Raw genomic sequence first — 20,160 nt, 5'->3', positions numbered from 1 at the left:
AGTTGACAAATTCTACTTTTCTTCGTACTAACATAACCAAACCTCGGCAGGTCATATAGTTATGGTAGAATTTACTTGGCCCGTCTTGCTGTTTTTGGGTCATACACAATTCGATATTTTTCTTAAGCTGTTTGTATCAATTTATTATTTGCAAAAACTAATATCATACTGTGGGACAGTTTTTTGGTCAAACAAATCCATTATGTATGTGGTATAAAACATGATTGATGAGTAAATTGATGATGAACCTTGAAAAATATGCAGGGTTTTTCATCATCATTCTTCCTCTGCCTTCTGTTGATACGTCTTTCTATCTCCCTCTATCACGCTCTCTCTCTCTCTCTCTCCTCTCTCTCTCTCTCTCTCTCTCACTCTCTCACTCTTTCTCTCTATCTCTCTCTCTCTCTCTCTCTCTCTCTCTCTCTCTCTCTCCTTGTCTCTCTTTTTCTCTCTTTCTTTGGTTATACTCATAAAGTTAGCTAAAACTAGAGACAGATTTTTCTTAACAGCATTTATTGATAAGGATAACTAATAATAACAATAATAATAATATATAAAACTGCTGTTTGTTGTTCTAGTTTTTATATACATAACAAACCCACTCAAACTGACTAAAATCGACCTCACTTACCGGAATCAGTGTTGCCATCAGTGTTGCCTAAATATGGGATGGAGGGAAAAATAGTGTTGATTGTTTATAAATTTCTTTTTCTTGTCCTTTGTAACTAACTTGGTTTTTGCTTTCCTTCCACCACAGACTCTCTTTCTTTATCATTTTATCGTATTTTCTGTCAATCCTTTTTGTTTCTCTCCCAAGAATAATTTGTCAACTTCAAAATCCCATTAATCATCACGATTTTAGAGCCCGAAACTAAAAATATCAGGCTATTTATGTAGTTCCGGATTTCAGTGCTGTTTGTTCTATGATGTTTATTTGCGTTAGAAACGCACTTTAACGCACTAAAACTCGATTTTACTTCATTTTTAAGGAAAATATTGTTCACGTCTTGTTGATTCGCTTTATTACCGGGTGGCGGAATTGAATTTCCTTCCGACCCCGATTTGATTCAAGCCTTAAGGTTTTTCCCATTTGACTTCCGATGCCGAATTAAAATGGACCGCTCTATTTCCTAAGGCTTTATCTAAGAGGATCGCGTGATTTTTTCACTCTGCGACGTCTAGAAAGAGACAAAATCGCCGAATGCGGTGTATTTTTCTCCAGCCTCGGCGCATATCGCCAGTGGTCAAGTCATCTGTGGCCTCAAAAGCCAGAAAACCCTTGATCCAGTAAAAGTGTCACATTTGTCAGCTGCTCGGTCGTCCCTGATCATTGTGATCCGGCAATTTTCGCCTCGGTCAGGCGAATTCGGCGCTCGTCCATTCTTTGAAATTACATCAAAAATACATATAAAGAAATCATGTGTACCAATCCCTGATAGTCCTGATCAACCTATGCTCGCTACATATTTAAATAAGGTCGATGACTATGACTTCCCATACATTAAACCAATGATGATAAAGCAAAATATGGACAAAAAAACAGTCTAAATTTATAAGGTAAAATATAAACTGCGTAAAACCCTACAGTAGAAATAAATCTTGGACAGCAAGAATATGTGAACCACAATTATAGAATTGTTTCTAATACAACAATAAGGCGTATTTCAGCATTTTACCCCTTCGCTGAGTGTCCGCATGTTGAATCTCGCGCTAGTCGTTTCTGTAATCCGTCAAGAAGATTGAAATAAAAGGAAATTTGGTCAAGATTGAAGCTTATTAACTCATGAGAGATCTTTTCAAAAATTCTATGAACATATTTGCACCAATGGTAGTTGTCCCCTCCCTTTTGACGCATAATAACCTTCCTTTACCAATAAGCAAAATATTCGTTGTAGGTGCCCCACGATTTAACAGTTTTTTCTGGAAAGAAACTCATTAAAAAAATAAGAATAGGCGAACCAAGATGACCAAAAATAATCAATTTACAATTATATAAATATATAAAATGGTTAATACTGTTTTCCCCTCAGTTGGTAACACTGATGGCAACAATGATTCTGGGACGTGAGATTGAGAAGGAGAGTAAAAGTTAAAAAATGGAGAGAGAGAAGAGACATAACCTAGTGCCATTACACAAATCAGTTCTAAGTTGAAAAAAGACTTGGATAACCAAGACAAACAGAATCTTCCATTTTTTTCCATTCCAGGCCGAAGACGCAGTAAACTTATGATTAATGAATTCTCAAACTGGCAAACACATTACCACAGCAGATGGTCTCAGAAGACTGTACAACTCTCACTGACATTTGAGAGAACACCTACACAACATATAGTCAATAGTGACCCAGTTTGTAGGTTATGCAATGAAGAGGAAATAATCAAGAAAGCCCAGGGAAAAGAATTGCAGTGATAGTCAATGTCCTAGTACTTCTTAAGAAATGGAATTGAAATTGAACCTAAAACTAAAGACTAAGAAGAGTTATATGCATGAAGGTTGCAGTACTTGGACAATACCAAACCACCGCTACCTATTCCATTATCATCAAGAAATATATTGTACACAGCAGATGATGCACTAGCGATAACTAGGATTAACTATAGTTGGTTAGGTCTTCTCAGGTTAGGTAACTCTTTTTAATCCAACTTACTAACACTTTTTTTAAAAATTAGTTTGGTCAAATAACACTGCCTCTAAAATCACTGTACAGGTTAAGTAATAAATTGTTTTTTCTTTTTTTTTGTTATTATGATGACTGATCAGATTTTGCATTACAGAGGTAGGGTTTAAAGATGAAACATGTTTTATAAGTTCCTTTAACATCCATGAATTGGACGGAACAATTAAATTATTGACCATATGGCCACTATTGGCCCAATGGTTCAAGTTTAAGCTCTTTTTCACGGGCCAGTGGGATCGGATGCCAAATATCGCTCTTTGTTCAATGAACATTGAAATTATCGCGAGCTCTTCCAAGGGCAGAGGTCATGCTCTAACGGCCGGAATCAATGGTTTCCGTTGCTGTTTCACCGGTGACACCTGGGGGGCAGCCGGTACAGAAATGATCACCAGAAGATTCACACTTTTTTGGAAACAGTTCATTGATTGGCAGTGAGGATAACAACAGCTCAACAAAAAAAAGCTGTGATAATTTAATGAATTTGTAGACCCGGTTCAACGTTATACCTCTAATAAGTGTCCAGGGTTTTTTTAAAAATCTTAAAATTTAGTTTCATTCAGTGGTCCACTTGACCAATTAATATCATACAATTAAGGTTTTTTAGTTGAGATAAAAAAGTTAATGGCACGAGAGGGATTCGAACCCACGATCTTCGGCTTGATACGCCGCTGCTCTACCACTTGAGATATCATGACCTCGATCCACTCGGACACCAACTTCCCATCTCAAAAATTATATGAATTGAAAAATGACAAAAAGGAGGTAAAATTCAAAAGGTGTGGTTGAGATGGGAAGTTGGTGTCCGAGTGAATCGAGGTCACGATAGCTCAAGTGGTAGAGCAGCGGCGTATCAAGTCGAAGATCGTGGGTTCGAATCCCGCTCGTGTCATTGACTTTTTTATCTCAACTATAAAAAAACCCTTAATTAATTGTACTTAAAATTTAGCCTCAATTTGATAAGCTGTTGTTGTCTTACATAATACAGATTATATTATGGAAATAATTTTGTTAAATTGATGTTTTAAAGTAGATTAAAATAAATTAGCATGAAATTAACATATGCCTGGTTTGTTTCTTTTGAAAGGTACAGAGTGTGAATTTCTGTATTCAAATTAAAAAAGAATTTTAAAGATTGACGGAGGTCCTGGTGTCCATTCTCGCAGTCTCAAGCAGTCGAGTTGGTTTTAGTGACGATTACCAATTCGAGCGTGAATGGATGGACCAGAGATGTTCGGGTTTCCGTTAAATATAAGTAATGAATTTTCATTTCACACAACAAGCAAATAGTCATTAAAACATTTTAATCACTAGCGACCATCCCTTGAACTGGTCCGATTTTCCTTTTTTCGTCGAGCTCCTTTTGCGTTTCTGCTTCGATTCTCCGTATGTCCTGAATCGTGAGGCCATACCATTCGTCCATCCAGCAAAAGAGCTTCCTGTGGAAGGTGTGGAAGAGTCGTTTGTCCGATTTCTGGATCAACTGTTCGACGGTGGTCTGTAAACCGAACCACTTGAAATTGCAAGTGACGAGTTTGTAGCAGGTCATGACGGGTGTGACGGTTTCTTTCCAGTTGACGTCCAAAGGGCCCCGTCCGGTCTTCTTCGACTTGTAAATCTTCGGGTCCTGTTCCGGCTTGAAATCGGCTTCGTTGGCAGGGTCGTTGGCTATGTCGATGAAAATCACCTCCCTGACTTTGAGCTTCTCCTCGTCGAGCTGGTGTACGTTTTCCACCTCGCCTCGGCCGGACAGGTGCATCGATTCTATGATTATGTAGAAGTCGTTTTTCATGTAGCCCGGATTAGTGAGGATCGTTCTGCAGTATGGGAAGGCGTTCCAGGCCTCTTCCTTCAGGAACAACGAACCCCTCGGCGCCAGGGCTCTTACCATCGTCGGGACTTTATTTTCCATGTGGTATATCTTACAGGTGTACTGTCCTGTGTGGAACAGATCTCCTAGAAGAGGTTTATCCGAGAACGGCTCGTTTTTGAGAACTTCGACCCCATCACCGCCGCCCGTTTCGCTTTTGCTTATTTCCGACACAGAATACAACTGTGCTATGTGGTACTCTTCGACTGTCAGCGGAAGTACTACACGGTATTCCTTAATTAACACCATACCACAAGAGCATGCGTTTCATAATAATATTTACAACGCGGAATTGCGAATTTTTACCATTCAAATCATATGGCTTATTACCACATGCCACAATGTTTCACATGTTTGTTTTTCCTTTAATAAAAATAAATAAAAAAAATAGCGATTTATGGTATTTAACTCGGGTTTAAAAGACGGACGAAGTAAGTTTCACGGCAAATCTTTATCTGTCTTTTCAAATTTAAAATTCGATAAGAAAATCAAAACTTTTACAGGCCAATGTTCTTATTCAAATGTCCTTCTTGGTGTAATCGTGTAATAAAATGTTCGTTGCCTTCAAACATCAACTTATACTTTTTTTCTACCTCACACATCTTAACATATGTTTGAAAAATAATAAACAATAATTTCCAATGCTTTTTATTACAAGATTAAGCCTATCCCTACTCTTATAATTAATTAATGATGTATGATAAAGCAAACACTTTCCGTCCATCAGCATTCCTACAATTATTAAACGTCAGATTTGATGTTTGATGTTGGTCTGTAAGTCTGTGAGCTCATGGTTAACCGACCCTAGGTCACTTATTGGGCTCGTTTGAAACCCCAGATCAAACTCAAGTTGACCCACGAGTGAAGACTGAACCCAGTGCCGGTCCAGCATATATAATATAGAAACGACTTATTTTTTCTAATTATTATAGCTTTGCCAGACACATTTCATTACATTAACTCCATTTTGAACCATCTTAATGTAACCAAGTATTCTCAAAAATCCTCTAACTATCTCTAACCAAATTTATCATTTCTAATAATACATTACTCATCCAACAACACTCTCTCTACCTCCTTACCCAACTATAAACATCCATAAACAACACAAACACCTACGAACATCTATTTTCAACCGCATCCATCGTAAACAAGAAGTCCCAAACATAATCAACCATCTCTAACCAACCTTCCAACCTCTAACATTACATTATTCAGTTTCAATTTTTTTATGTAAAAAACCTAAGCCTAATTCAGTTTCCCTCTGCTGACTAGAATTCACATAGGACTTTGGCAATATGCCACTGTCTTTCTGTTGGAGATGTTACAGAGAATTAAACAGCTGGACACCAACAATAAAAACACCCTTGTTTAAGTAACACCTAGGAGGCTGATAAACTGACCAAGGGCGTTCAATGAGGACAACTAGCGCCTCTGAACCCTTCAGTCATACCAAATTAAAAACATTAATCCATCAGACAATATATTAATAATATGTACTTAGCTCAATGGCATTCCAGAACAGAATCATGAGGAAAAGACTAGGACCCGATCAGAATGATTAAGACTCCAGAGGCATATAGACTTGAAGTAGTAGAAACAAGCTGTGCAGATATTGCCAGGAAGAAAACGAAAAGCCAAGGCGTTGTGCTTATTCTCAACATTTGATATTTTCATCCTTCTTCAATTAGTATATTATTACTTGTAATGATTGTTAACCAAGGTCCTACACTCGACCTGACAATATATAGGACGATATCTTAGGACGACAGGACACAAAGGTGTTCTGGGTAATGAAAAAGAAGATAAACAGGCCAGAGGAGGATCTGAAAGACTATCTTTCGGGCCCGGATCTATAATTGGACGAGAAGTGCCAAACGCAGTAACTCACGATTAAATAAACCTCAAAACTTGCAAACACATTGCTATAGACATAAAGTCTTAGGGGAGTGATTGAACTACATACCGGCCAAAGGCGCGTAAGAACAGCTATATATAAAAACAGCTATACACATGGGTAGACCAAGTTTATAGGTTATGCAATGAAGAGGCATAAACCACATAACAAGCAACAACCAAAAAAGAATAAAATTAATCATCTTTGACGACTTTAATATTTCAAAACATAATCAAGTGCTATTACTTACAATGAAACATATGGTTTTGTAAGTGAGCAAAATTTTATTCTATCCTCATCCCTTGAATTGTTTTCCCTTGTATCCTAAATTTTAATTCTCTCTGGGTCCGATCTTCCATTTCTTTTATGGACGCCATATTTAGGCCGTACCATTCGTCCATCCAGCAGAAGAGCTTGCGGTGGAAAATAAGAAAAAGCCTTTTTTCGATGGCGTGCACGAGACGTTCCACTCTGCCCTCGAGGCCGTACCAGTCGAAGCAGCAGGTGACCAATTTGTAACAGGTCATCACCGGATTTGCCTTGGCCTTCCAGTCGTAGGACAGCGGCCCTCTTCCGGTCTGCACCGACGTGAAGTTGGTCGTGTCCTGGTCGGCCCTGAAGTCTCTGTATTGTACGGGATCGTTGGCGATATCGACAAAGACGACGTCTCGCAATTCCAGCCGTCTCTCGTCGAGCTGAAGAGCGTTCTCCTCCTCGCCTCTGTCTTCCAAGTGGATCGTGTCGATAGTCACGAAAAACGACTCGTCCATGTGCGGATTTGTCAGGATCGTCTTGCAGAACGGGAACGCGTTCCACGACTTCTCGTGTATCTCCACTTTCCCGGATGGCATCATGTACCTCACAAAGTTGGGCAGCTTTTGAGACAGATAGTACTTCTTCCAGGTGAATATCCCGCTATCGTATTTATCCCCGAGCAACGGCCTGTCGGTAAAAGGCTCCCTTTGGAGGATCTCAACCCCTTCGCCGCCACCGGTTTCGCCTTTGCTCATTTGACAGGTTGTGTACAACTGGGCTATTTCGTACTCTTGGAGACTTAGAGGAAGGGTGATTCGATATTCTTTAATCAACATGGTACGAAAATTAGCTTAAAAGAAAATTTAGTTAGAAATAAAGTTTACAATTAACACATGTTGATGACATTTATTTAACAGATTTATTATACAACATTTTAAAACCTTATTGCGTATTGAGAGTGAGCTACAATACAAAACTTTTTCGCATTTTACACTGAAATGGTTCCAAAAATCGACAAAAGTGGATCAATTCTAGGGATGCTATGCAGAGTTACGTTAAAGCAACCTTCACCAAGACAGCCAAACTTATTGCTACAGTTAGAAAGGGACTCAGAGGAGTGATAGAACTATTAACCAATACCACAACTTCATCACCATCAACAATCCATGAACTGTAATCCACGTGTCTGCGCCAGATATACTTGTTGCCAGGAGTCTTGGTACTGATCAGCACGATCTCCACTGAGAGGTTTAATGTGTGCCATAAATCTGCGATGACTACTGCTTAATGATAGGCGATTGGTGTGCAGGGTGCTTCATACATAATTTGAGCATCGTGCAAATCTATTATATCAGGCATTATTCCCCTCTCCCCTGCGAAAGAGCCATTCTCTCCAGTATGCTGAGAGTCATTGTCAAGTCACGCTGCAAATCATTTAAGTCGGAGACCATTTCGCTACTCCAAAATGAATAAAGCGCCCTGGTATACAGAAGCATTTAATGGCACGTCAAATTCCCGGACTCCTGTCCTACATTCCGCTATCAACCGGCTGTCAAATTTTTTGCGTAGTGTCTTCTTTATTTTGACCTGCTGTAATCCAGAAACAAGTACTTTACGTGTCGTCCACGGCCAGCGGTTCAATCTCACAATGAGCCCCATTCTTCAAAAAGGCTGGGGTTGGCTAGACCACTCCTCTTCGTATTGATTATTATTATTATTACATATTATTATTAATTTTTAAGGGCGTTTTAACGGCTAAGGTCATTTCACGCCCTGATACATTTAAAACTTCTAGCTTAAGTTAGCTATATTCCTTCCGAGTGCTATAAAGCTCTGACTCCAAACATTCAAACAAAATCTAATATNTAAATATATATAGATTTATCTATATATCCTTTTAAAATTCTTAATTTGGAAGGCAAAATGTATGAAAAAAATATTTTAAATTGTGTAATTTATTACTGTTTTTTAATATGAATTTCTAATTTTTGTTCCATATTTTAAACATTTACCATAGGCTAGTATGGTCAATAATTATAATGGCGTCAGACTAGTAAAAAGTCTCAGCATGAGAGAAACAGGAACATCAAGCTACTTAACAATAATAATAAAACAAAAAACATAACACTTCTTTTTTTGGGAGGGGGAAGGGAGCTATTTTTACTTATTTAAATTGCGATTTTGGGCATTATAGGCCCCGCAATTTGTATTTTTATTTTATTTTTCCACTCCTGCAGCCTCAAAATTTCCTGAAAAAATAAATCTTTCACGCAGAACTCTCATTCATACACTATCAAACAAACATTCAAGGCTATAAGAATTTGTGAAAAGGGCTAAAACTCATTATAAAATCCGATAAATTTAAGAAAGCTGAAAACTGCTCTGCGAAACAAACACTGGGGACCTAGTAACTCCTTTAAATCACTCGAAAGTTTGAACCTTTCCCTAAAGGGTTGCAAAGTGCGACAGTCGACCAAAATATGTTTTACAGTCAGAATAATATGTTCTCTACTTTGAATACATCGAGGACAAATTGGAATACAATCAAGGTAGTTGCCAATTAAAAGATTATTGTTAGTCTGATGTGACCTATTCGCAATCTAGAGAGAATTGCAAGTTCTTTTCTCACAAGTCCCTCAGTTGGCCATTTATGTACACTGGCTTACTTTCTTTTATACCATCTCTATATACTTTCCATATTGTTATTATTATTATTATTATTATTATTATTAGATAAAATAATGTATTTATTTATATTTTTTAATCATAAAATTTGATGCAATTAATAAAATTCAGTGTCAATAAGTCGCCGGAGGGGCCGCATGGGATTTCTCATCAATGTAGACTTTTGTCACTCGGCATAACTTAACTGTTTGGCCATTTAAGTTTTAATTTTTCAAATATCTTTAGATTACTTCTGTTTTATATTAAAACGACTTCTTTTTTTATCCTGTCATAAACAAAGGAAAGAAGGGGGGAAAATATGATTTTTTTCTAACTTCGGGAAATTCGCGGAGGATCGTTATTGAATATTTATGTTGGCTAACCTGGAAAAACATAGTTTGTATTTCAGTCGCAGGTTACTGGAGTCGGTGGAATCACTAGTTTTTAAAAATAATTCCTCGAGGCTGTTGTTGTTTTATCGGGAAGCGTTTTTTCAGGTGCGGGAACTGAATTTGTGCTTTTTAAATTGACAGATTGGTTTGAAAGGACCGTTTTGAGGTAGGTGTATAATATCGACTTTGTTGTACAATAAACAATCAAACCCGGTGCGGCGTCTAATTTATCGACGTTAGCCGAACCCGAGTCGTACAACGCATTTATCAATAGAACTGGGGAAAAAGGGTAGTTTTTTTTGTTTAAATTAATATTTCACCCATTTTAGGTATGGCTAGGTTGACGAGGAAAAAGCCGGTGAGGTGTGATGAGGACGAGTTTGACGTCGACGACCCGAGCGAGGTGGACGAACCACAAAACGACGACGGCGACTCTTCTCCGACTGATGTAAATAATTTATTTATTACCACATTTAGAACAAAACATTAGATAAAGTTGCGAATTAAAGTTTAATTAATGAAGTTCAAAAAGAATTTTTATGTTTTCAGTGTTGTCAAAAAACAACAAAAAAAACTGAAAAAATGGCGGCATTATTTTTAATTTCGAAATAAAGAATGAAACATAAAACTTTTAGTATTTTATTTATATATTATATGGCAGAATTAAGTTTAAATTCAGATCAATATTAAAATAAAAACTCATTTTGCAGGATTTAGTTAGTTATTTTTGTAATTTTACTCTTATATTAAAAATAACCATCTTTCAATTTTATAACAATTTCCTTTAAATTACTTCTAATTTTATTTTTCAAGTTAGTAAACAGTATTTGTTTTGTTTAAAAGAATTCGGGAGGAAGGCGAAAATCAGGAAGGCAGAGGGTTTTGAAGAAGGCATACAAGGACGATGGGAGTTCGGACGACGATTTGCACGATGATGAGGAAGACGATGATCTGGACGACGACAGCGAAGAGGAAAAGTTAGAGACACCGAAGAAAAAGGTGGACAAGAAGAAGACCGCGAAGCCTGCCGGCCGTGGCAGGACCAGGGGAAAGCCGCCGGCAAAGAAATCTAAGCTTGACGAGGTATATACGTCATATCGTAAAAGTGTTTTGATAAAAAATATTAATAACCTATTATGCAGGAAAATGAAGAAAGTGATGATATTGACGGCGAAGAAAGCGAAGGTGATGCAGCAGATACTCCTCTAGAATATAGGGTGAGTTGAATATTATATGTATTAAACATAAATATTTTTATTTTGTTTTGAAAGCTTTTGGACCAACACTACTCAGATTTCTTCCAAAATCTCCCATGTATAGGGGCAAATGTCGTTCCAAAAGCTTCAAAAACATAATACAGTAGACTTCCATGATCCAAACTTTCACTCATCTGTGGCTCCCCCCCCCCATTTTTTTTTATTCTTAATTTTAATTTATCTTTTTTATACATTTTAAATTTTTTAGGCCCCTAATAATTTTTTCTCATTTGTATCGATGTCCTTCATAGGTGCATACCAGTTGATGTATGTATGTACATAGTGGAATAAACTTTAATGTATGTTACCATAGTATTTTTCTTATTGGAAAAAAAAAATAATAATAATGTGTTCAAAGTTCATTTGATGGTATGAATTGGTATGAAGAAGAATATGCTTCAAAGCCTGAAGTTTAATACCATATAAAAGAGATTGGCGTAATAATATCACACAAACACAGTGAAGATGGTGAGATGTTGGATCAAGGAATGACAGACCAACCCTGCTACTATAGGCAGACCAAGATCAGTAAGGATCACATTATACCATTTTCCTGCAGGCCTCAGGAGGAAATCTCATTATTCAACCTTCTTTGCATAAAATTAGCGCTATTATAAAAATAAATACAATGTTATATTGATTACTTATTATTATTGATGTTAGACATTTCCTATTTAAAATCTTGAAAAAGTCAATATTTCATATGGAAGTCTACTGAAATTATTATTGTAAAAAAAAAAAAAAACGTCTTGTATTAACAGTATTTCAGCCTTTATACTCTTGAATAAAGTTCTTTTTGTTCTTTGTATAGTCTGGATGTTTCGTCGTTCTCAAATCTGATGTGGATAATGGCGTAGAAGACCACCCATTATGGAAAATTGACGGTAAATCATTATTGCAGAAGTACGACAAGACGATGAAAGATGACGAAGTTTATTACAAAAGTACAACTACGGTATGTATTAAAACCTTGTATTAACCCTTGAGTGAATTCTAATTGTCTTATGTTTTCCAGTATGCTGGGTGGTCGAAATCCGTCATGGACACATATTACCCGATAAAAGTTGAGTTTGAGAAAAACGACAGCTGCAATGGCACATACGTCAAGTTCTCAGCAAACCAACTTGAGTCAGTTTGTAAACCATACAACATACTTTTGTATATGTGTTTGTATATAAATGTTCATCCCTTGATTACAGGCAGTTGAAAAAACTCAAGGCAACTGAGTCAAAGGTTGAGAAAGAAGAAGAGGAAAATGACAACTGAAGTGTGACGTTTTCCAATTTTAAATGATTTTTCTTCTTTTTTTTAAGTTTAATATAAAATTAATATTGACAACACAGGACTATTCCTTCTTTGTGTATGTGGAATCTAAGGGGAAAAAATTATCCATTAAAATTTAATAACACAATTACTTTACCTACTCCAGTCCAGAGTATAGTCTTGTGTTATCTTTTAGATCTAGTTGAATTTATTATTTTTATTTTATGTATGTCAAACTGTCAATTTACAGTTTTAGAGTACAAAATATGGTTTTAATTTTTATTTAAATAACATAAATTAAATATTATTATTGTCAAAGATTTATTATCTTAAAAAAAAAATTGTGCAAAAACTTTTTTTAATAAGTCTGATCACAATTTTTTTTAATTGTGCCCAAATATATTTTAAATTTTATTTATTTTGTTACTCTTTTAAGAGAAATATAAACTTTACTTAAATATAAACCTTTTTAGTGTGTATATCATTTTGGAACAAAAATCAGAAGTTGCATTTGGAATGAGGCGAGAGAAAAATTAGTAAATTTTTTTAAAAATTACTGTTCGTCTAATCATTTCTCCCCCTTCCCATAACTGAAACAAAGGTTGTCCTAAAATGTCATGCATATAAAATGATATTCGTGACATCAATGTCAAATTAGGAATAGGACGTACATAATAATGAAGTGAGAACAACATAATATAATGGATTTGTCAAATCGTCACATTATGAGACATTAATGTTAAATGGATAAATCACTAGACCTTTCAAATTTATCGCCAATACACAAAAAACTATTATGTATATAATAAAGGAGTGAGAATAACATTGAAGTGACACCATTATATTTAAAAGTAAATGTCGCTTAACTTGGAAATGGATTTGTCAGATCGTAACATCACAAGACGTACCATTATCGTTAACTGGGTAAATCGCTTAACTTTTCAAATTTGTTGACAAAGAAACGTTACATCATTTGTATGTAATAACAGAGTGGGGAAAAACATCAAAGCAATGTCATTATCATTAATGTAATGTTACTTAACTTTCAATGGATTGTCATGGCGTCACCACTCACTGTTATTAGAGAGTACTGTCAACTTTGAAATGGATTGTTAAATTGGCAAATCACTTAAATTTTCAAATTTATTGTCAATAAAACATTACGTCATATGTGTATAATAATCGAATGGGTATAACGTTATTATCGTTAATGTAATGCCACTTAACTTTCAATGGATTGTCAAAGTGTGACATCACTATTATTAGAGATAAATATCAACTTGTTGGATCATGATGTCACAAGACTTGTTATTAACTTCATAAGGGCTAAATCGCTTAACTTTTTAACGGCACAGCCAGTGCATAAAGCTTTGATGTATACGCGTTTAAGAATGAAGTGGGAACAAATGAAAGTTATTTATTTAATTATTTGTTGCATAGGATGTCCCTTATCTTTGAAATGGAAATGAAATCATGCTGTCACGAGACGTGCCATTATCGTTAAATGGTAAATCACTTAACTTTTCAAATTTAATAGCAATAAAACGTGTCGTCATATGAGTGTAATAATGAGTAGGAGTAACGTCAAAGTGAAGTCACTATTATTAGAGAGAAATGCCAACTTTGAAATTGATTGTTAAATCATGATGTCACAAGACTTGCTATTAGCTTTAAAAGAGTTAATCACATAACTTTTTAACCGAACAGCGATAAACGATAAAACTTTGATTTACACATGTATAAAAATGAAGTGTGGATAACTTTAAAGTTATTTATTGAATTATTTGTTAAATAGAATGTCTCTTAATTTGGAAATGGATTGTTAAATCATGATGTCACGAGACGTGCCATTATCTTTAAACGCGTAAATCACTTAACTTTTCAAATTAATTAACAATAAAACGTTACGTCATATGGGTTTAATAATAGAGCGGGGGAAAAGTTAAAGTGACATCATTATCTTCCATTTCACTAGTTTTCGTGGTCCGCTTGACCAATTAATATCTTTCAATTTATTAATTTTTATCTCAACTAAAAACCTTAATTAATTATCGTTAATATCACTTAACTTTCAACGGATTGTGTTAAATCATGATGTCACGAGATTTGCTATTAATTTTTTTCTTTCCTTAATAACACTTTTTTTTAACGAGGGTACACAACAGCAGAGGACACATAAACCCTCAGGGTGCCGGTGTTTTTGAAAAAAAAGCCCAGTTATAAGTAGGAGTAAGGGACCTTTACCTTACAGTGATGAGCGCCGTGTCAACGCCTAAACCGTTGCGGCCACCGACGAATAAAACTATTGACTTTAAAACGGTAAATCTAACTTTTCAAATTTATTGACAATTAAACTTTACGTCCTTTGTGTATTACAATGGAGTGACGTCATTATCGATAATGTAATGACACTTAACTTTTAATGGTTGTCAAAGCGTGACGTCACTATTATCAGTTGGAAATGTCAACTTTGAAATTGAATGTTAAATCATGATTATTAACCTTAAAAGGGTTAAATCACTTAACTTTTTAAAGTACTATCAGTGCATAAAACTTTCATTTTTGCATGTATGTATAAGAATGAAGTTGAAGAAACGTCAAAGTGAAGTCATTATTTGTTAAATAGAAAGTCCTTTAACTTTGAAAAGGAATGTAACGTGACGTCACGGGTGAAAGTAATGATTTAATTGCGTCATTTACTTTAAATGTAATACCACTTAACTTCCATTCTTCATTCAAATTGAAATAAATTAAGAATAAAGTTGAGCTTTTATTATTTATCAGCGTCAATCACGCGGCGGCGAAATTATAAAGAAACGGGGAAATTTTTGTTTTTTTGACAGTAAGCCGGCGGACATCGGGCCGATCGGCGAACCTGGAGACCGCTAGTCGCACACGCTTGTCCCTTCTCGGCTCCTTGTCTGTCTCGTCCGATTGTTATTTTAATCCAGGAACGATTTTTCAGCCATGGTGAGTGTCTTAATAAATCGTCTTTCCAATATTACAATTATTAACATTAACGATTTATTTAACACAGTAAAAGTTCCTCATGTTTAAACAGTTATAACCTGTTTTTCCGCCAGAAATAAACAATCCCGGGAGGAAAACGCTTTTCGGCCTTTTAACACAAGAAAAACAACCAAACAAAGATTTAATACATAAAAATAAACGTTAGATGGCCTGTTCAAAGTAGAATAGATAAATTTATGTTGTTTTTAATGTCCCAACTGCACAGAAAAACTTGATACTTGGTGTGTTTTTAAATGAACTCTAAATAAAATTAAAATAAAATTGAAAACATAATTTAGTTTTTCTCAAATAATTTTTTTTTAATATCAGCTAGCATAATATAATAATTTGAAATATCCAAGGGCGGCGAGAATGTTAACGATGGGTGAAACCGCCCTGAAAAGATTCTATTTTGTTTTAAATCATTTTTTATATTTCTTTTTTTTTAATAAACGTGCCTGTTGACAGATTAAAAATTGCACTTTTCATATTTCACCACGATGGACAAAACACGTTTTCGTGTATGTAAACAAAAGCGTCGTTTGAATGAAATCGTATGTCATTAGCTAACGATCACTACAAAAATCGATTGCCGATAAACGTTAAACATGACGTCATTAAATTCTCGGTTTACCTGTGAATGAAGAACGGTCAATAACTATAAAACCGGAATGTCGTTAACACAAATGCCGCATTATTAAAAATTAAGTGTGGATAACGTTAAAATTGATGTCATTCATGACGTAATTTAAAATTGAATTGATAAATAAATAGCTGTATATGAATGAATCGAGAACGTTAAAACTGAGGTCATTAATGATAAATGCATGTCACCTTAACTTTCAAATGGATTAATGATGTTCCATGTTTATATCGTTAATGTAAAAATAATCTTAACTATGGTTAATAGCGGTGTCATTAATGAAATGCCAAATTTCAATAGATTATCCGTTAAAATTAAGAAATACAACATACATATGACAAACAATAAGAATTGTGAATAGCTTAAAATTTAAAAAAATGTACCCAATTAACCTTACAGTTAATTTATGTAAGGTCTTGGATGAGTTGAAAAAGTTAGTGTCACGAGCGGGATTCGAACCCACGACCTTCAGCTCAATACGCCACTGCTCTAATCACTTGAGCTATCTTGACCTTGATCCACTCGGACACCAACTCTTCATCTCAACGTACAACCTTTCGCATTTTACCTCTTTTTGCCATTTTTCAAATGTCATGTAATCACGATTCTTGGTGATTTATGAAATGGCCAGAGGGAGCTGTCAGTGAAGTGATACTTCTTTACTACTACATATTAACCCATTTATGTTTAGTGGTCTCATTGACCATATTAGTTATGTCAATTAATTATGCTTTTTATGTAAGGTCTTGGTTGAGATGAAAAAGCTAGTGTCAGAAATCAGTAGTCAAACACACACACATTTTCATCTCAATAATTAATATGGTCAATTAGACCAGTAAACTTCAATTGGTTTAAAGTAAATGTTCTAATATTTTTTAGAGCAATAATAAGGGTGTCAAGCGGAACAGCTTGTCTGCTGAACTGAATGACAAGGAAATGTCTTCAACGAAAAAGGGTGGTAAAGAGGAATTTGAATCATTCGACGACGATCTGGACGAAGAGGAGCTCGAAGACGAGGAAGACCTTCTAGACGAGGAGGAAGAAGATGAGGAAGATGAGGTCTCGGCGAGTGAGGAGTCTAATCCAGATGAACCTCCCAAAGAATACAGGGTATTCAGATGCAATTCGTACAATTATTCAGATTATAAGTAACATTTTCTTTCCAGTCTCGATCATTCGTAGTATCGAAAAGCGATTTCAAAGGAAAAGAAGAAGAATACCCGATTTGGAAAATAGACGGGAATTCACTTTTACAAAAGTATATACCTTTTAAGGATGACAGCGGGCAGATATTGTACAGGAGTACATCAGTTGTATGTTAATTTTTTTATATGAAATTGTTTTCTTTGAATAATTATTTATTTTTGTTTTAGTATTCTGGATGGTCAATCAACCACAAGGACAACTATTACCACGCTCCGACAATAGTCAAAAAGCAAGATAACAACGATACGATAGTCGAATTTCAAAAATCATTAGTCAAAGTGTAAAGTCATTAAATCCAAGGCAAGAGAGTGTGTAAAAACCTGTGTTGAAACAAAAAAATGTATAAATTTACGTTAATATTTCTTGTCTTTATTAAATCGATGAAATAATTTCCTACATCATGTACATAATTGTCCCTTTCACAGCAAGGAAAAAAGATGATGGTTTTTTTTTTTACTTTTACTTTTTTTTAAATCTTAACATGTGATTTAATGTTAATACTCAAATATTAAACCATTTTTACATTTTAATGAGTCTCTTTAACAAACGCCTGATTTTGGTTAATGTTTTCTCCTTTAAAAAAATTGCCCAAAATCCTTTCTTGTAACCAGATATGTAAACATGTACTACTGATCATTATTATATTAAAGTATAAAATATGAGCAATTCTGATGATAATGGATGATAGAGATGAAGCGGGGTTGTACTTCCCAGGCAGTGCTTCCTAGTTCCCTAGTTATTTGTTTTTATTATTTTATTTTTGCCTAATTATTGAATATGCAGCTTGGGATTGTAAACGGATGGCAAGAACTTGGAGGGTTTGTACTCTGGGACCTTTTTGGAAAGGCTTTGTGCATAAGGGCTTTGTGAGCCTGTGAGATTGGTATGAAGGAACGTTTTGCAGCAGAGACCCTGGGCAAAAACTTGCAACGGAGCGAAAACCACAAGTCAAACAAAAAGCAAGATGCCTATCAAAATATTGCCAACAAACCATCTGAGACAATAAAACACTCAATAATTCATAGCATCCACTTCCTGACCCTTGAAGTACTGTTTTTATACTGGGCTCAAACTACTGCAACTTTTGATTTATTAAGGTAGACCATTAAAATTTCTTTGAAGAGAGGTCAGTCTGTCAGAAATAACATAAATAAAAAGAAATAAGCAAACATGAGAGCTTTGAGAAGACAGCCCAAAAAATGTTATAAAGGTTGTTCATAAACGAGAAAAAGAGCATAGGGCTCAGAATACATCCTATGGTCTACTGACAAAGAGTAGGTCTTTTTCCCCCTGAATTTTTGTTTCATTTGAATTATTAATTAACATTATATCATTCTTAAATTCACTAATTTGTCCGCTTGACCAATTAATATATTATAATTATAACATATATTTATTTATAAGGTACTGTACTCACCCAAGTTTTTCAGTCAGGAGGTTAAAATGAAGAAGTGAATCTGAAAATGAAAAATTGCCATTCAAATTACATATTTCTTAAAAATGAACAAAAATTATTAATAAATAGTTTATATCATCAAAGTTTGAATATCAATGAAACCTTTGGTATTTTTTTTTTTTTTTTTTTTTAAGTCAGTATTGCTAACCTATTCTTTTTGTTATTAAATGTTAGTTCCCAAGGAAGGAACACAATCAATTTCTAAAGGCTCGTTTACATATGTCATTTTGGAAGACCATCATGGCTGAATCATCTAAAGTGTCAAAGGGACCATTCCTCCAACCGATGATTCATCCAGAGTGAAGGCGCAGTGAGAAATTGAAACAAAAGTTCCCCCTCGCATCCAAGGTTTCACCTTTTTGCCAGACGAACCTCGTCTTCTAAAGAGGACATTCCTTTTTATTATAAAGTTTTCCCTTCTGTTTTATGTTATTGTAATGACGTTTAAGTGGCAAGAATGTTTCTGGAAACATACCAGCAGTATGAGTGCTTGTGGAATACCAATTGTCGTGATTATAGTAAATGCCTGTACGCACAACTCTTGAGATCCTCCTCGAACAAAGCATATTGGCACTTTTTACACAAAAAGGGAAGAAAGACGCGAAATGAGGAACACTGAGTGGTGAAAACACATAACTGGATGAAAATATGTAATCAAGGATGATTCACTTCGGATGTTCAACAAAAGTGACGCGATGTAAATAGCGCTTAAGATATATGGGTCAACCGAAAATTTGTTTTTGATAGCTTCGAGACCACTCTTCGAATCAGAGCAAATAACAGCATTACAAATCCTTTGCAATTCATTTATTATGCTCAATCTTCTGATAGTTATTTTTTATTTATTATTAATTAATATTATATTTTTTATTATTTATTTTGTTTTAGTACTTTTATTTCGTTTCATTATTGATATTCAACGTTTGATAATGGAGTTCCACCACAAAAGTACACCGAACCTCGAAAAACTCGTTGATTTATATTAATTATTATTTATAAAATGTTGAAACAAATTGAGGTAAGTAAAATTAAGTTTAATGAATTTAATAATTGTAAATTTGTTAACTTCGATTTAATAAACAGGTTAAAATTTAGGTTGAAAGAGGCAATAATTCCTTTCTTCACTAGACTGGGAAGATTTATTTTATAATATAAAATTAGTGTTTTATTACGAAATATTTACGTCAATTTAGCGTCTCCCATTATTTTTGACTTCTTTATTGCTAATAATTCATTAAATCGTACTAATTTGCCTGGTAATTATTGTTCACTACCCTCGACAAATTATTAATTAAAAAAAACGACCTGCTCCCGGCCGGGCTTTGTCACAGTGGCCATAGGACGTAATTACCCTCGTCGCCCGCCTTTGACACGGCCTCATGGATCATTTTGACACCATTCTGTCTCTTAATTATTACCAAAATTTTAATGGTCTGATGACCAAAACGTCTTTATTTCTTAACTCTGTCTTCTTCAGTAATTAAAATTTCACAATGGGACGACCGGGCTGGTGGGTCGCGGATTTGTACTATTTTTTTTTTTTTTTTTTTTGTCAGTTCTACTCTCCAAAATAT

At 34.9% G+C, this 20,160-nt stretch overlaps 3 protein-coding genes and 2 pseudogenes across 6 annotated transcripts in view; 2 read left to right on the top strand and 3 right to left on the bottom strand.

Annotated features, from left to right (window-relative positions):
- Positions 1-20,160, bottom strand: part of LOC106663019 — a 66,861-nt gene that overhangs the window by 39,780 nt on the left and 6,921 nt on the right. For 2 of the 4 annotated variants that reach the window (XM_024227330.1, XM_024227331.1), the window contains one exon: positions 18,548-18,587. The gene's annotated coding sequence lies outside the window, so the exon portion shown is untranslated. Of the gene's footprint in view, positions 1-14,516; positions 14,590-18,547; positions 18,588-19,769; positions 19,914-20,160 lie in introns of those variants that run through there. The other 2 variants (XM_024227332.1, XM_024227333.1) reach the window with 2 other exon arrangements.
- Positions 3,753-5,157, bottom strand: LOC106663012 (annotated as a pseudogene).
- Positions 6,727-7,533, bottom strand: LOC106662956 (annotated as a pseudogene).
- On the top strand, positions 9,757-12,579 carry LOC106663015 (nucleolin-like). The gene is made up of 7 exons (XM_014387496.2): positions 9,757-9,919; positions 10,083-10,201; positions 10,597-10,836; positions 10,896-10,970; positions 11,821-11,964; positions 12,025-12,137; positions 12,209-12,579. Exons 2-7 carry the CDS (start codon positions 10,085-10,087, stop codon positions 12,273-12,275), a joined length of 756 nt encoding a protein of 251 aa, XP_014242982.1. The 5' UTR covers positions 9,757-9,919; positions 10,083-10,084; the 3' UTR covers positions 12,276-12,579.
- Positions 15,110-17,796, top strand: LOC106663018 (transcription elongation factor SPT5-like). The gene is made up of 4 exons (XM_014387499.1): positions 15,110-15,242; positions 16,804-17,034; positions 17,091-17,237; positions 17,298-17,796. The coding sequence occupies exons 1-4, from the start codon at positions 15,240-15,242 to the stop codon at positions 17,412-17,414; spliced, it is 498 nt and encodes a 165-aa protein (XP_014242985.1). The 5' UTR covers positions 15,110-15,239; the 3' UTR covers positions 17,415-17,796.

This window comes from Cimex lectularius, unplaced genomic scaffold, assembly GCF_000648675.2.
Source record: "Cimex lectularius strain Harlan isolate CLEC.00 unplaced genomic scaffold, Clec_2.1 scaffold185, whole genome shotgun sequence".
NCBI lineage: Eukaryota > Metazoa > Arthropoda > Insecta > Hemiptera > Cimicidae > Cimex > Cimex lectularius.
The sequence above is the reverse complement of the archived record's forward strand: the minus strand, read 5'-3'. Positions and strand labels throughout refer to the sequence as shown.

Coding starts and splice junctions, on each gene's coding strand:
- LOC106663015 (XM_014387496.2), top strand. CDS start 10,085: ATGGCTAGGTTGACGAGGAAAAAGCCGGTGAGGTGTGATGAGGACGAG. Junction 10,202..10,596: donor GCGACTCTTCTCCGACTGAT/GTAAATAATTTA, acceptor TTTGTTTAAAAG/AATTCGGGAGGAAGGCGAAA. Junction 10,971..11,820: donor ATACTCCTCTAGAATATAGG/GTGAGTTGAATA, acceptor TTCTTTGTATAG/TCTGGATGTTTCGTCGTTCT.
- LOC106663018 (XM_014387499.1), top strand. Junction 17,035..17,090: donor AACCTCCCAAAGAATACAGG/GTATTCAGATGC, acceptor TTTTCTTTCCAG/TCTCGATCATTCGTAGTATC. Junction 17,238..17,297: donor TGTACAGGAGTACATCAGTT/GTATGTTAATTT, acceptor TTTTTGTTTTAG/TATTCTGGATGGTCAATCAA.